Source organism: Electrona antarctica (assembly GCF_951216825.1).
Source record: "Electrona antarctica genome assembly, chromosome: 2".
In the NCBI taxonomy this organism is placed as follows: Eukaryota; Metazoa; Chordata; class Actinopteri; order Myctophiformes; family Myctophidae; genus Electrona; species Electrona antarctica.
This window is the reverse complement of record NC_136807.1, coordinates 42,006,527-42,024,109: the sequence shown is the minus strand read 5'-3', so window position 1 is coordinate 42,024,109 and position 17,583 is coordinate 42,006,527. Positions and strand designations below refer to the sequence as shown.

The 17,583-nt window shown below is 43.4% G+C and overlaps 1 protein-coding gene across 1 annotated transcript; it reads right to left on the bottom strand.

Annotated features, from left to right (window-relative positions):
• Positions 1–987: 987 nt before the first annotated feature.
• Positions 988–2,375, bottom strand: LOC306916929 (uncharacterized protein). The gene is made up of 5 exons (XM_079495023.1): positions 2,188–2,375; positions 1,853–1,991; positions 1,634–1,740; positions 1,422–1,468; positions 988–1,269 (listed from the first exon to the last, which is right to left on the bottom strand). Exons 1-5 carry the CDS (start codon positions 2,264–2,266, stop codon positions 1,102–1,104), a joined length of 540 nt encoding a protein of 179 aa, XP_079351149.1. The 5' UTR covers positions 2,267–2,375; the 3' UTR covers positions 988–1,101.
• Positions 2,376–17,583: the final 15,208 nt, after the last annotated feature.

Genomic DNA, 17,583 nt, shown 5'->3' with positions numbered 1-17,583 from the left:
AACTATGATTTCCTGTGGGGGCTGTATGATTCATGCATTGTTATAAAGTATTTGTAAAGCACAAATGTGAAACTGTCTAAGTTTTAATTGTAAATTGCTATGTCTGCTTTTGAATAAAATATATTGTAGCAAAAAAGGAATTCATGTACATTTGTATGTCTGGGTTTGGAAACAGTACACGGGCATGTTGTATTCATGGAGTAAAGAAAAGAAAGACCACAGGAACATGATGTCCGATTCGTTTTGTCCTTTAGCTATGAAATGCCACAGGAATGAGAATGAACCCCTCAGAATGCCCATTCTTGCACTCCCATCAGTGAAACTGTACAATCCGATATGAGAATGCCCAAAGGATGGCCACTACCCTTTCTCTGTAAAGGAAGACCAGACCAAGAATAGAATATTGAGCTGAGCGCTCAGAATAGTGGAGTGTCAGATATATTCGAAGGTTGTAAGGCACCATGGATAAAACATGATAACCTGATGACCAGACCGTTCTGCTCTAGCTCTCTGAATAAGAGTGAAAACCTTAGGAAAGGAAACCTTAGAGAAGTCAAGACTTTATTTATACTTCACAGGATGATATACAGTTACAATGACAATGTTTCTCTTTTCTTTTTATATCAACCCACACAGAAACCGATATAATTAGAAACATGTCTTATGTTTTAGTCTAGACAATTTCCCCATCAAGCTTGAGGAACCAAATGGAACATGACGCCTGCACTTCATAGAACTTCAATGGACATTGAAGTTGCCATATTACTTTCTGTTGCCATATACTTTGAATGGTGTGCTCGTTCTTGATATATAATATATCTACATAATTGTATGTATATTGATGCCTGTTGCCTGATATGATGCAATATCAATATTATGTCATCATAATGATGTCATAGACTGGCCTGCCCTCGACTCCATATGTAGGAATGCCTGACATTGACGCGTAAACACAGACAGACAGACAGACAGACAGACAGACAGAAACAACAGGGACACTGACACGGGTACAACAGGTATAACATTATTGGGTGGGTCATGCGTTTCCAACTTGCATCGTTCATTCCCTTGCAAAAGTCCTTTCATTATTTTCAAGCACAATCACTGCCTGATTGCCAGTGTGGTGTATTCAACCATCCCAGCATGGTCTTCTTCATTCCTGTCAGGGGCTCTGGCTCTGGGGCTGGGCACCGACAGGTTTGCGTACAACTCTGTGGGTACCTGGTGGGGTGTGAAGTCCACAGTTGTGTACACTATAGCGCTCACCTCCTGTGGAAGTCATAGAACAGAGTATCAGGTCAGGTCACATACGCATCAAGGACGTTTGAAGCAAAAACACGAGTCTCCCTTTCTGTCCACTTTAAGAAAAACAACAAGTGACTCTGAGTCACAGAGGGTGCATGTCTGAATTTAGCACTCACGGAGGCTCTGTGTTGCGATGACTCACATAGAGTTTCTTCACATTCGTCTAGGGAAAAAGGATAAAAATGCATTGTTTGTTTTTACTCATTCAAAAGGATAGTATACTGCATGTACTCAATGTAAACGTATGTTTTCTCATGCCAATAAAGCCATACATACATACATACATACATACATACTGTACATACATACATAATGTTAGACAGCTTACTTTTTGCCTTGACTCTGTAACACACTGCAGCAGTCACTGAACTGAAGATCATTAGAACTGCTATGGACACAACTACAGTCAGTGGCAGGCCAAAGCTCCATGGAACCCTGGTAGAGGGGCAGAAGAGTCTGTATTGATTGACGGTTGCATTCCCCTCCGTAATAAAACACTATTTGGCCTGTGGATAACTGGAAAAGAGGGAATTAGAAGAGTACATACTTGGAATTTTCACTGATATCCTTGGCTATGGTGGCCATGGTGGCATCTGGTAGAGTTTTAGAAGTCTTGTATGGTTTGATGGTCATCGTCAAAGGAGTTGGAGTTGGAGTTGGAGGAAGGCTGCGACGTCTTGAAGGTTCTATAAGTGTCAAAAAGACTATGCAATTTCATGTAGAATTACATTATAATGCCTACTTTTACAGTCCAAAGAAAAGCAAATTGACTGAAGCGAAAGTATGTACCGGTAAAGTCACTCTATTTGAATTGCAAAGCACACGTTTGTACCTAGATCAAAATGTGTGCTAATATTTTGCTTGATAGCAGAGATTCCTTACCAGATATGTCGATATAATAGTCCTTGTAGAGGTGATTTTGGGTCCCAACCACAATGCACCTGTAGTACCCTGAGTCCATTAACTCTGCGTTCCATATTTTGAATTCAATCCAGCCATCGCTTTGAGCATTGGTCACTCTACCCTTGAGAACATCACAGACAAATCCCCTGTTGTCAACCAACTTGTAGCATCCTCTTGGATACAGTTTGCAGCAGTACTTTTCATAACCATTGTAGAACGATGGGTAGGAGAGCCTCAGCACAATATGTCCAAACACCTCCGGTTTCTGCTGTCCTTTTGAATGAGGGATGTCTGGAAGGCAAACATTTCCAATTATCATATCAGGCCCAATACAAGGGGGGAAAAATATGATTTTATTATAAAATGTCATACCATACCTAACAGAAGAAAGAAGACAACAGCAAATTTCATCTTCAGTTATTCAATAAGGCTCAGCACCTTTTCCCATTACAGTTGCACTTCTATAGCTTTAATAGCCCCTCCCAGCTAAGGCAGAAGTACTGCTAGTGTACCACGAGAGTCTGCAGTTTCCTTTAAGTAGCATGCTACTATTAGTACTTAAAGGAAACTGCAGACTCTCTTGTGGTACACTTCCAAATTTACTTTGTGTAAGGCTTAGTTAAAATGTTTAAGTAATGTTGTCTTTAAAGTAATTCTGATTCATCTGTATGATGTGTATATGTACAATATGTATATGATGTAACATAGTCTGGCAGCCAGGGGTGTGTAAGTAAATAAAATAGTGTGGCGTGGGAAATTTGGTATGTAGCTTTTTATAGGCCTAAAATATTGTCTATATACATACATTCATGAATTCACTTGCTGACCGGCTGTCGGTATTGAGCACATTTTTATAGGGGATGTGACCATACCATTAAGAACGTATAGCCTATAAGGCAAAATGTCATTATGCTTTAAAGTACCATGTGTCAAACTAGGGGGTTTTCATGATTCTGAATCCATTCCAAACATTAGTTTTGCTTTGGCTAAAAACGGCCATATAGAGGTCAGCACATTTTGGGCACATTTGGGCATGTGGCTATGGCCATTTTGTCACATGCTACATAATACATTTTGTTAATGGTATTTTTATTTTAGGCCAATAAAAAAAACTATAGGCCTATAGCCTAGTAAGCCTACCAAATTTCCCACTTTAAATAAAAGTTACCTCAATCAATTACCTTTGCAAAACAAACATTGAACTAAAGACAAACATTACACCTGTGTATAGGAGGGGCTAGCGCCCCTCAAAAATGGGGTAAATCCATGCACAAGATTAAACAATAATATGTGACCCCTCACAGTAGTTTGATATACAAGGGGGCCATGGTCATTTTTCAGTTTTTTACATATTATGAAACTGCATAATGTAACCTTTCATATGATGTATTGCTCATTGAAATTGGGTGAAAAATGAAGAAGATATGACCATCTGAAACTTGTTGAACCAAAAATCCCAAACTATAGAATTTCCCCATCAAAGATTCCAAAGATTTTAGCACCTCTGAGCCCAGGAATGGGTGTGACAATAGATACTTGTCTCCACCCCTAATGGCTTGCATAAACACTCCCCCCACTAGGTTAGCTGTCAACTGCACAGAATGACTTGAGTGGACACTTACTATTCTATTCTAAATAATGTGAGTAAAACCAAGTAGGCTATAATTTATTCCATGAAGTTACTTGTAGTTCTTTTAATTGCTAAATGTACTGTAAAGCAGTATAATTGTATCTGTAGGCAGCTGGACAACATTCCCAAAGAGAAGAATACGGTAATCTAGAACTCTAAGAATAAGAATAAATAGAGATGAGATTTAGACTAGTTTGTTTATTTTCACATACTTGACATTTGCATACTGTGACAATGACAAATAAGAGTGGCATAAGAATAAACAGTTTAAAATTGCACTTTGTCTGGGACTAAAGAAATATATACCCTACCCCCCTTAGACAGCACTTCATAGACTTATATAGCATTTGAAACAGACTTATAGCATGTCATGTAGACAGCACAATAAGTGCATTGTATGTAGTCATAGCACTTCATAGTATATATGTACAGCATAGTATAGCATATATGTGTAGTTTATATGTATAGTGTCATTATATAGATATGTTCTAGTTATAGTTTATATGTATAGTGTCATTATATAGATATGTTCTAGTCACGTTCTTAGCTTACGCATGTTTCGCGATAAATGCATTTTTACATATGTGATGTATTCCCATGCTTTTTGTTCTTGCCTATTGTAAGTCGCTCTGGATTAAGAGCGTCTGCTAAATGCCTAAATTGTAAATTGTAAATATACAGTTTAAAATTGCACTTTCCCTGGGACTAATCCTGTACATATCCTGTACAACTTTACTACAGGGTTGAGTCTTGCATCAAGCGGTCCATGTCTCTGGTCCATCTGTCGCTGATCCTCTGATGTGGATGAAGATCTTTTGGAGTTCATCTCCTGATAACGTAATCTCTCCCAGTGGTCTGTGGAAAACACAGTGACAAAAAAACAACAACTGAATGTCAAAACTTGACTATTGTAACTCCCTCCTTACTGGCATGGGCACTTAAGCCTCTCCAATTAATCTAAAATGCCGCAGCTTGCTTGGTCTTCAACCAGCCAAAATTCTGACATGTCTCCCCCTTCCCCTTCCCCGCTCCCGCCATTGGCTCCCGGTCGCTGCTCCTCCCCCTTCTCTGCTCCCTCCATTGGCTCTGATGCTCTGATTCAAAGCAACCAAAGGTATGGCACCCCCATATATTGCAAGTCTTATTGAACTCTACAAACCCTCCCGGGCACTCAGCAACGCAGGGAAGCTGGAAGAACATTCACTAAAAACGCCAGTACAGGCCTGGGCCGTGGCTCAGCGGTCCAGGCACCTTGGCTGGCAATCCAGTCTGGCAGTGTGCCGTGGGTTTGACTCCCGATCCCGACGGCCTTTACTGCATGTCACCCCCCATCCCTCTCCCCATTTCATGTCAGCCTCCTGTATGTCCCTCCATTAAAAAATATAAAATAAAAATGCCGGGATGACTCTGGGAAAATGCCGGGAAAACGCTCCACACATCCTAAACTATGGAATGCACTTCCTTCCCATTGCAATCAGAGCTGCAGACTCCCAATCTTCCGCCCTAGGCTGAAAACCCACCTCTTCAGACTCCATCATAGCCTGTAGCACTTGCCCTAGCCTCGACGACCTTACAGGCGTACGCAAAGGCTCAAATTATCTAGTTTAGATAGCATTTTGTGTCGACATAGCCTTGTATAGAATCAGGGCTCCAGTGTGTGACTTAATAGGTCACATATGGCACCTAATTTATTAAGGTGCTACTTAAAATTTAACGAGGTCGCACCGGTGATACTTGGAAAAGGCAAATAGAAAAAATCAATCTGTTTTTTCTGTGGGCGCTGAGGCACAGGCGCTGAGGCACAGGCACTGAGGCACGGGCGCTGAGGCACGGGCGCTGAGGCACGGGCACTGAGGCACGGGCGCTGGGCAGCTATGTTAGTAGATAATAAAATATTACTTCATTTTGGCTCAATCACAGAGTCCCCTCTCTCTCTCTCTCTCTCTATCGCTCTCTCTCTCTCTCTCTCTCTCTCTCTCTCTCTCTCTCTGCGCATGTCGTACAAGTGGCGGCGGCGCGCTCACTGATAAACTCTGAAAAAACTAAACAAAGATGCAGACTTTAACCGAAAAAACTAAACAAAGATGCAGACTTTAACCAGCCATTTTACAACTGGATTATGATGCTGGGTTTACACGCGCTGAATCCACAGAGACAGCAGACACATAACAGAACATGTCCCCAAACACTAAGCGTGTTGTTTTGTTTGATTCAACATAGAGTGCCTCCGAAAAATAGCTTCCAATAGCTTGTTATTTGAGCAGCGCTGTGTGCAGGCTACTAGCTTACACACATGATGAGTAGCGCTGTGTGCAGGCTACTAGCTTACACACATGATGAGTAGCGCTGTGTGCAGGCTACTAGCTTACACACATGACTGTGGCGACTGTGGCTCAAGAGGTAGAGCAGGTCGTCCAATGATCCATGGGTCGGCGGTTCGAATCCCGGCTCCTCCTGTCTACATGTCGAAGTGTCCTTGGGCTTCCGCCGCAATCGGTGTATGAATGAGTGTGTGAATGGGTGAATGTAATGCACAATCTATGTAAAGCGCCTTGGATAAAGGCGCTATATAAATGCACCATTTACCATTGATTGATTGATTGATTGAAGAATTGATTAACAGTTTGCAGAATTACAATACATTTCAAGCACAAACTCAATACAAAGGCTGTTAACTGTGAGTGGACGACACAATTAAGCATTACACTTGTTTCCAATAGGGTCCACCATGTTCAAATCATCAAAAACATTTAGAGACGTACAAATAGACACTTCTATATAGACAACAGGAATTCATCATAAAGGAGGTAAAAAGGGAAAAGAAACATATACAGTGAGGGAAAAAAAGGGGTGGGCGGTGGGGGGGATTCACGTTCAGCTCCGTTAATTTGTTTGTTTTCCTTGGAGGAGCTGCGTTGGGTCCCCAAGTCGGCTCCGTGGCCGTACCTTGAGTTGGCTGTGTGGCCGTGACCGTCTCTTGTGTTGGGTCCCCAAGTCGGCTCCGTGGCCGTACCTTGAGTTGGCTGTGTGGCCGTGACCGTCTCTTGTGTTGTCCTTGCGTTGGGTCCCCAAGTCGGCTCAGTGGCCATACCTTGAGTTGGCTGTGTGGCCGCGACCGTCTCTTGTGTTGTCCTTGCGTTCGTGTTTGAGGGATTTTGATTTTACAGGGGCCAGTTTCGAATTGCAGCCGTCCGTAGGTGCCGTTTACCATTATGATCACCTCTGACAAATTCGGTGGCATTTCGCATTGCAAAATGGTGCAGGAAGAGTGGGCACGTAAACATTGTGGGCACCTCAGTGTTAAATATCCTTATTGGCCATGTTGAGGTTGAACAACAGGGGTGAGGGGTAATAAAGAACCTTGAAACCTTGAATCAAAACACATTCAGACAACTGGTGTAAATGTGTGTTGCTGCACAGTCAGTAGAATATATTATAATATGGTATAAACACAGTATCAGTCAGTAGAATATAGTATAATATGGTATAAACACAGTAAGTCAGTAGAATATATTATAATATGGTATAAACACAGTATCAGTCAGTAGAATATATTATAATATGGTATAAACACAGTAAGTCAGTAGAATATATTATAATATGGTATAAACACAGTAAGTCAGTAGAATATATTATAATATGGTATAAACACAGTATCAGTCAGTAGAATAGATTATAATATGGTATAAACACAGTAACAGTCAGTAGAATAGATTATAAACACAACACAGAAGAATAGATTCTGGTATAAATGCATTAAGAATAGAGCTGATGAAGTGAGACATTAAGCTTTAATTTGGCTCATCAACATCTCAAAGGGTTGATTCATAACAGCTAGCAGCTACCGGTAGCATAGCTAGCTAGTTAGCACCATATAGTTATAAGGTTAGCAGCACCTACAGCTAGCGAGCCTAGTGTAACACCCGGGGTTTGGAACTCGGTCCCGGGGCTCCCGCATGAAAGTCCAACATCTTAACCACTAGACCAAAGGGACCCGGATACTAGACTTTTGAGGCCACCAGGCTGAGGCTCTGAGCCACTCTGCTACACTAGCAGCTGCCGATAGCATATAGCTAGCAGCTAACCTGATTGATTGATTGATTGAAAATTTGATTAACAGTTTGCAGAATTACAGTACATTTCAAGCACAAACTCAATACAAAGGCTGTTAACTGTGAGTGGACGACCCAATTAAGCATTACACTTGTTTACAACAGGGTCCACCATGTTCAATTCATCAAAACATTTAGAGACGTACAAATAGACACTTCTATATAGACAAAGAACAGAACAGGAATTCATCATAATGGAGGTAAAAAGGGAAAATAAACATATACAGTGAGGGGAAAAGGGGGGGGATTCAGATTTTACGGGGGCCAGTTTCGAATTGCAGCCATCCGTAGGTGCCCTTTGAGAGCGGTTTTGAAGGAGTCAAGGGATTCGCATGTCTCCATACTGGTTAACAAGCTAAAAGCAATTGGTTTCGATAGCACATCAGTGAGCTGGATGCAATCCTACCTGGAGGGGAGAGAACAGATGGTGGAAGTGAACGGAACACTGTCCCCCCCCCTCCCAGTGAGCTGTGGCGTTCCACAAGGAAGCATACTAGGGCCTCTACTGTTCCTAATATATGTAAACGACATGACTTCAGCTTGTGACTGCAACTTGTTCCTGTTCGCAGATGACTCAGCACTGCTGGTCTCGGACAGGGACAAACTGCAGGTTGAAAATGCCCTCAGCTCTGAACTCGGTAGAATCTGCACCTGGCTCGCTGATAACAAACTATCTTTACACCTGGGAAAAACTGAATCCATTCTCTTTGGCTCTATTAGTAATCTCAGCAAGGCAAATGGCTTCTTGGTTAGAGTGGGTGACAGTGTTATCACACGTAAAGATGAAATTACCTACCTAGGTTCCATCCTGGAGGCTAATCTTTCCGGTGATAAAATGGCCACCAACGTAATCAAAAAAGTCAACCATAGAACAAGATTCCTTTACAGGATCTCCTCACTGGTCAACAAAAACACCTTGAAGACCTTAACAGGAGCCCTTGTACAGGGTTGCTTTGACTATGCATGCACCTCCTGGTACCACAGCACCTCAAAGGCCCTTAAAACCAGGCTCCAGACTTCCCAAAACAAACTGGTCAGGCTCCTACTTGACCTAGCCCCCCGAACCCACCTCACCCCTGCCCACTTCGACAGGCTGGAATGGCTTAGGGTCGACGACAGAGTACAGCATCTTGCAATGGGTCTGGTCCACAAGATTCGATACACCACCAAGATACCCATGTACCTGTCTAGATACTTCCTTAATGTTAACGAAGTCCACACCCACAACACCAGAGGGAGTGCAACGAACCATGTACAACCCAGATTCGGCACAAACAAGGGACTAAATTCTTTTCGCTCCTATGCCACCAAAATGTGGAACGCCCTACCAACTGTCATTAAGACATGCGAATCCCTTGACTCTTTCAAAACCGCTCTCAAAGGGCACCTACGGACGGCTGCAATTCGAAACTGGCCCCTGTAAAATCGGAATCCCTCAAACACGAACGCAAGGACAACACAAGAGACGGTCGCGGCCACACAGCCAACTCAAGGTATGGCCACTGAGCCAACTTGGGGACCCAACGCAAGGACAACACAAGAGACGGTCACGGCCACACAGCCAACTCAAGGTACGGCCACGGAGCCGACTTGGGGACCCAACGCAGCTCCTCCAAGGAAAACAAACAAATTAACGGAGCTGAACGTGAATCCCCCCCACCGCCCACCCCTTTATTTTCCCCTCACTGTATATGTTTCTTTTCCCTTTTTACCTCCTTTATGATGAATTCCTGTTCTGTCTATAGAAGTGTCTATTTGTACGTCTCTAAATGTTTTGATGATTTGAACATGGTGGACCCTATTGGAAACAAGTGTAATGCTTAATTGGGTCGTCCACTCACAGTTAACAGCCTTTGTATTGAGTTTGTGCTTGAAATGTACTGTAATTCTGCAAACTGTTAATAAATTCTTCAATCAATCAATCAATCAAAATCGACCTTATAACTCTATGGTGCTAACTAGATAGCACAGCTAGCTAGCTAACACCCTAGTCATAGCATAGCTAGCAGCTAACATGGTGCTAACTAGCTTCCATAGAGTTATAATGTTAGCAGCATCTACAGCTAGCTATAGCTTGCTATCAGCAGCTAGCCGGGAGACTGCATCGTTGTACACAGACACACATTATTATCAACAAATGAACACTAACAATAACAATAATAATAATAAACACAGCTTTGAACTCACCGCTCAGTCCAGATACATTAATAATCACCAGGGTTACGAGATGTCAACAAAGGCCTAGTTGTGCAGCATTGAGTCGACCAATCACAGTTGACCGCGTCACTCGCACGACGTCATCGTCCCGTTGCGTTGTTGATGGGTGCGCGCGCAGTGCTGCATCCCCATGGCAACGCCAGTGCGTTTTGTGTATTATTTTATTCAAATGAGCCACGCGCGCTGCATCCCCATGGCAACGCGTGAATCTCGTTTGTTTGTGTATTATTTTATTCAAATGAGCCACGTCAGCGAACTCTGCGATTGGCTGACGTCCTGGATAAAAGGACGAGGTGTTTCCAGAGAAGCCACATCATTGATTGATTGATTGATTGAAGAATTTATTAACAGTTTGCAGAATTACAGTACATTTCAAGCACAAACTCAATACAAAGGCTGTTAACTGTGAGTGGACGACCCAATTAAGCATTACACTTGTTTCCAACAGGGTCCACCATGTTCAAATCATCAAAACATTTAGAGACGTACAAATAGACACTTCTATAGACAGAACAGGAATTCATCAAAAAGGAGGTAAAAAGGGAAAAGAAATATATACAGTGAGGGGAAAGAAGGGGGGGGCGGGGGGGGGATTCAGATTTTACGGGGGCCAGTTTCGAATTGCAGCCATCCGTAGGTGCCCTTTGAGAGCGGTTTTGAAGGAGTCAAGGGATTCGCATGTCTTAATGACAGTTGGTAGGGCGTTCCACATTTTGGTGGCATAGGAGCGAAAAGAATTTAGTCCCTTGTTTGTGCCGAATCTGGGTTGTACATGGTTCGTTGCACTCCCTCTGGTGTTGTGGGTGTGGACTTCGTTAACATTAAGGAAGTATCTAGACAGGTACATGGGTATCTTGGTGGTGTATCGAATCTTGTGGACCAGACCCATTGCAAGATGCTGTACTCTGTCGTCGACCCTAAGCCATTCCAGCCTGTCGAAGTGGGCAGGGGTGAGGTGGGTTCGGGGGGCTAGATCAAGTAGGAGCCTGACCAGTTTGTTTTGGGAAGTCTGGAGCCTGGTTTTACGGGCCTTTGAGGTGCTGTGGTACCAGGAGGTGCATGCATAGTCAAAGAAACCCTGTACAAGGGCTCCTGTTAAGGTCTTCAAGGTGTTTTTGTTGACCAGTGAGGAGATCCTGTAGAGGAATCTTGTTCTATGGTTGACTTTTTTGATTACGTTGGTGGCCATTTTATCACCGGAAAGATTAGCCTCCAGGATGGAACCTAGGTAGGTAATTTCATCTTTACGTGTGATAACATTGTCACCCACTTTAACCAAGAAGCCATTTGCCTTGCTGAGATTACTAATAGAGCCAAAGAGAATGGATTCAGTTTTTCCCAGGTGTAAAGATAGTTTGTTATCAGCGAGCCAGGTGCAGATTCTACCGAGTTCAGAGCTGAGGGCGTTTTCAACCTGCAGTTTGTCCTTGTCCGAGACCAGCAGTGCTGAGTCATCTGCGAACAGGAACAAGTTGCAGTCACAGGCTGAAGTCATGTCGTTTACATATATTAGGAACAGTAGAGGCCCTAGTATGCTTCCTTGTGGAACGCCACAACTCACTGGGAGGGGGGGGGACAGTGTTCCGTTCACTTCCACCATCTGTTCTCTCCCCTCCAGGTAGGATTGCATCCAGCTCACTGATGTGCTATCGAAACCAATTGCTTTTAGCTTGTTAACCAGTATGGAGTGGTTCACGGTGTCAAAAGCCTTTCGGAGGTCCAGCATGACCATGCCGCAGTATTTGCCAGCGTCCACCTCTTGTTTGATGTGGTCGCTCAAATAGAGAAGACATGTGTCAGTGGAGTGGGATGTTCTGAAGCCAGATTGGAACTCGTACAATAATTTATTAGTGGCAAGATACTTTTCAACCTGTTCATAGACTATTTTTTCCATCACTTTCGAGATGGAACTAAGAATAGAAATAGGGCGGTAGTTGCCGGGGTCTAATTTACTCCCTTTCTTGTGCAAGGGGGTTACTTTGGCCAGTTTGAAATCTTGGGGGACCTGTCCCTGTTTGATGGAGAGGTTTACTATGTGGGTGATGATTGGAGCTATAGAGATGGCTGAGTCTCTGAGAAATTTGGAGGGAATGTTGTCATGGCCTGTGGGGTTGGAGGGCACTCAGTTTCTTAATTACCTCATCAGTTGTTACCATAACTAGTTTAAAATCGTCTTTACAAACACCTAGGTTTTTGTAGAAGGTTGTAATGTGCTCTACACCAAAGAGCCCAGAGTGGGAGGGCAGTTTGTTAACCAGAGTTGTTGCTATGTTTGTAAAGAAGATATTCAAGTAGTTGGCCACATCAAGGTTGTCAGTGATGAGAGTGTTGTCAGATTTGATGTTTATGTTCGAAAATCTGGTTTTTAGTTTCTGACCATAGCTTAGTTGATTGTTTAGTAGCTTCCAGAGCTCATGAGGATTGTTTTTGTTTTCCTGAGCTTTATCATTAATGAAGTTACTTTTAGCTGATTTGGTCATGGCAGTTACACTGTTTCGTAGTTTGATTCGTTGTGTATTTAGGTTGTTCAAACGAGCTTGGCGAACACTGTCGAAGCGCTTGGCTAGCTTTGACTTGCATTTTAGAACTTCAGAGCATTTTTTGTCTCTGGCTTTCATTGCAGCCAGTATGTCCGAATTCATCCATGGTTCCGAGCGGGTTTTGCCCCTGGTGGTTCTCAAAGGAGCCATGTAGTTCAGTACTGATGTAAATTTGGTTTTGAAGCCAAGCCAAGCTTCTTCGACAAGTGTGCTTTTAAGCTCATCGGACCAATCCAGACTCTCCAATACTTGGTTAAAGACCTCACTAGAGTAGGTTTTGAGGTCCCTTGATATGACTGTTTTGTGGCAGCCGGTCTTAAGTTTTTGTATTTTGCGGGTACAGAATATCATAAAATGATCACTAAGCCCACATACAATAACCCCTTTCTTGGAGATTCTGGATTTGTCCGAGGACAGAATGAGATCAATGACAGTTTGAGTAGAATCACACACTCTAGTGGGTTGGGTAATTAGCTGACTGACACTATGTAGATCACAGAACTTACTGAATGACTTAAACACAGGTGCTTCCTTACGTTGCATGTCTGTATTGTAGTCGCCAATCAGGATTTTCTCTACACATTCCTCCTCAGCTAAGCACCCCTCAAGTATATCATAGAACCCATGTTGGTCAGGCGGTCTGTAGACGGTGCCCACTAATACTGATTTAGCCTTTTTGAAAATTAATTCAACCCACACAGTTTCAATTTCATCATGCTGTAAGTCAGTACGAGTAACATATTCAGTGTCTTTGTGAATATACATACACACGCCACCACCATGCCTGTTTCTGTCGTTTCTGATCAAGGAATAGTTCTCTATTTCAACTTCTGGGTCTTTGGTTGACTCATCAAGTTTGGTTTCAGAGAAGCTAATGATGTTCGCCTTACCGCATTGAAACATATGCCTGATTTCAGCCATTTTGGGTCCAATGCTGTTGACGTTCAGGTGAAAGATATGAAGTCCGTTGGCTCTGACTATGGTGCTTATTTCCTCCGTGGCGAAATAGCGGAGCGGAGGGCCATTGTTGATGTCTGTAGAAGCCGCGGGGTGCCGTGGGGGGAGGGTGGGGGGTGCGTGGGGGTCGTCGTGGGGTGGCGGGAGTGGGGGATGGGGTCCCTCGTCCAGGTTTGTTGAGGGCTCTGGTTGGGCCGATTGAGCCATGGTGTCGACCGGAGAAACAGCAGAAATAGCAGGTAAAGTATCACGGTGTCCGTCTCCAGCCGCTTTGTCCCCCTTGGTTGGATGTGGAGACTCTTCACGCCTGTAGATGGTGGTGTTGTCCGTGTCTTTTGCCTCGACTGCCGCCGATGTAGGATCATTCCGCCTGCTGTTGTCTGGGACGCGCTCGGCTCTTGCGAATGTAGTATTCACAGCCGGGACATCAGCGTGTATATCCAGCATGGGTGTGCAGGTTGGCTGGTGGTGATGAAGGATGCTAGCGGTGTTGTTGTTGTTGGTCGTCGCCTGGCTGGTCGGCATTGGTGTTGTTGAGTCGATGGGGATTCCTTTGTTCTCTCCGGTTTCTTGTTCACTCCGGAGCAGCCTTGCCATTTGTCGTGTGTTCACGGGACCAGGGTTAATCTCGATGTCGCCAGACAGTAACAAAATAATGAGAAAGAAAGATCTCTTCCCTTTGTTAATCTGGAGTTTGTCTCTTTGGGCTAGAAGGGATTGAATAGCTGCTAAGCCGTATCCAGGCCGTTTTCCATTGATCCCGTTGACTTCTTCACTGACCAGGTAAAAGTCGCTGTGAGAATCCGGTTGAAAATCCTCTATTACGGTTTTGTTTTTCTCCATTTCACCTCGATGTAATCCCCTTGGTATATTAAGATAGGAATCCGTACACCATAGGAGGAGGAAGAGAAAATGTGGAAAAATCCGTGACTTTGAGTCAGACGCGCAGGAGCTAGAAAAAACACGTCTTGCCATGGTGAGAGCGGAAGTCTCATGATCAATTGTTGTGTCACCATCATCATCTTGTCTTCTTCTCTCAGTAAGAGTTTATCTCCAACATGTCTTCTTCTCCACTAGCGGACAGACGCTACCATAAAGGTACCACGCTGCCCCAACGGTCCAGGATGGCTAGAGCCTTCCTCAGACTCAAGTTCCACCTGGGCTTGGAGTCCACGCCGGAGGTGATGGAGCGCAGGATCCGCGAGGTGCTGAAGAACAGAGCGCGCATCGAGCGCTGGCACCGCGAGGTGACCGTCCCCTGGCTGCTGAAGGAGAAGAGGGAGTTGGAGGTGGAGATGCAGCTGAACCGGGCCTCTGTGGTACCGGGTCAGACTCCAGCTCCGCTCCCCTCTGCCTGTGGACACGCCTGCTGCTGCCGCCTCTGTGCGGCACGCTGTCCTCTGTGCAGGGCCGCTGTCTGCCAGCAGAGGGCGCTCTAACACCTCCCCCCCTCCCCCCAACGGCCCTTTTAAGGGCCACCTCCCTCTCCCATTGCTGTGACCTTGCCGTTGGTGGAGAGGCATCCATGACCCTGATTGGTCCATGGCATATTGCCGGTCCACATTGGGCGAGAGTCCGAACTAACGACAGCAAACTATTTCTACCTCTCTCTCTCCCTCTCTCTGTGTGTGTGTGTGTGTGTGTGTGTGTGTGTAATGGCCCCCTACACAACTTTGCGCTTCAAGCCCCAAAACAGTATGTATGCAAATCGGTACACAGCTGTATCATGTCCCGACTTATAAAAAAGTCTCTTGGCGCCATGACCTTAACAGAACCGGAAGTCGGCCATGTTGAATTTATTGTGGTGTTTTGCCGCAATTTATGCCATTTCCACGTGTCGCACTTTAACAAACTCCTCCTAGCAGGATGGTCCGTTCCACATAAAACTCGCTCTGTACACAAAAGACAACACAATAAAACACAAACGTTTTGGTAAAATGCCGTGACCGTGGCGACGCGTCACATTTCAACGCCAAGGAAGTGATAATAGCAGCTGATTGGTCGATATTTGATAGTTCCTATTTTTGCTATAACTTTTCAATGGTTTGACATACAGACTTGTGGGTGGTGTCATCGGACTTGGTTTTGAGTCCTTGACCTTCATTGGTGAAACTTAGCCCCCCCCCCCCTCTTCTGATTGGTCAATATGTTATATTTTCTATGATTTGCCATAACCTTTGAACAGATTGTGTTACAGTCATGAGTCACCTCACTGGACTCAGTTGGAAATCCTCTCTGCTCCCAGTTCTGATTGGTCGATATTTGCCTGTAACGTACACTTGCGAGGGCCCGGTCATCGCTGCTTGCAGCTTTAATTTGAATTGAATTGATTGACTTAATACTTTATTAACAGTTTGCAGGAGAAAAACGAAAAGCACAGTAAAGTACAGTTCAATACAATAAGAGGATTTATAACTCAGTAAAGCCTATGGCTTGTTTCCATTGATGTCCTTCAGTTCATACTCAATTCATCTGAAGAATCACTGTTGTTATTTAGACGTTCAGATGCTACTGTACTCACAGTGTTAGCTGTGAGTAGCACATATACTATTGTTTTACTATATAAAACAGATCTAAAAGCTCACAATATGTCGCATCGCGGCACGTTGTGAGCTTGTAGATCTGCTATTTTCAAATGGCCAAAGTTTGAATAAGGCTGAAGTGGTTAATGTATGTTTTGAAATAATATAAAAAAATCTACAAAGTAACTAAAGTTTTCAAATAATTATAGTGCAGTAAAAAGTACTCTTTGCCTCTGAGATGTAGTGGAGTAGCAGTAAAAGTACTCTTTGCCTCTGAGATGTAGTGGAGTAGGGTTAGGGAGCTTACTGTTTACTTACTTACTTACTTACTTTTATTTTATAGACTTAGCTCCTTTCGCCCCTTTTCTAGACCTTATAATCCTTTTTGTATTGTATTTTATTTTTAATTGATAACCCAACTGCAACGTTGTTTATTTCTTGTGCTACTTGGATAAGTTGGAAACGAGTTGTAGTGGGGTCGAACTGTCTGGAGGGCTTGTCCCTTCTATTCACTGCATGCTGTCTGTTTAGTGTGCACTTAATCCACCTAGTGTGGCAAGTGATTTTGCAGTTTTAAGTGTTTTTCTATGTATTGAAATTGTTTGAACCCTCATCCCACAAGCTTCTCCTCCCCCTAGTTGACTGTTGCCAGCTCTTAATTGTTCCTACCCTTATAATATTAAATTATACTGTATAACCTGCTTAATTAAATTATAACTTTTTTTGTACTGATATTTTGGTTGGTTTATAATAAATATGTGATTATCTTGAGAAGCATTGAGAAGCTCCCATTATTTACAACGAACCTAATTGATTTCCTTGGGTTAAATTCCCATACCTATATATATATAAATATATTCACATTTCTGCCAAGGCTACACTGATATAGAGTATAATTATGTCTAATTGTCATATGTCAACTTGGTCAAATGGAAACTATTGGAAACAGCTGTTTCAGTTATTTTGTGTTTAAGCGTTTAGTTAAAATGTTAAAGCTCCACATTCTGGTCTCGCTGTCTCTCCAGCTATTTAGTTAACAGAAAATGAATTTTCAGGTGCAAATTACATCCATCAGAGAACCCCACAAAGACCATCTGTTATAAACTTCACTTGTAAAAGAAAATCTGATCTCACTGAAAATGGGTGGGAGAGGACAGTCCTCCAGACAGTTACAGTACAATCCCATCGACCAGATCGACAAACTGACTTAATCTTGAAGCAGTGTGTGTGTGCTTGTGCAGTAGAAACTCCATGCAAAACCGGGGCATGTGGATCAGCCATCTGGCTTGCACAATATTTTGCCAAGGTCAATGTGTAATAATGAGAAAACAAAGCAAATACAAGCCGAATATTCTGATGAAGTTGACTAACGGTGAGCCATATAAATTGGGACAATT

Bases quoted from the DNA above. Each gene is read 5' to 3' on its own strand.
- LOC306916929 (XM_079495023.1), bottom strand. From the start codon at position 2,266: ATGGACTCAGGGTACTACAGGTGCATTGTGGTTGGGACCCAAAATCAC. The intron at 1,992-2,187 runs GTAAGGAATCTC...TGACACTTATAG, and splicing joins CTATTATATCGACATATCTG to AACCTTCAAGACGTCGCAGC. The intron at 1,469-1,633 runs GTAAGCTGTCTA...CTTTTTCCCTAG, and splicing joins TTACAGAGTCAAGGCAAAAA to ACGAATGTGAAGAAACTCTA.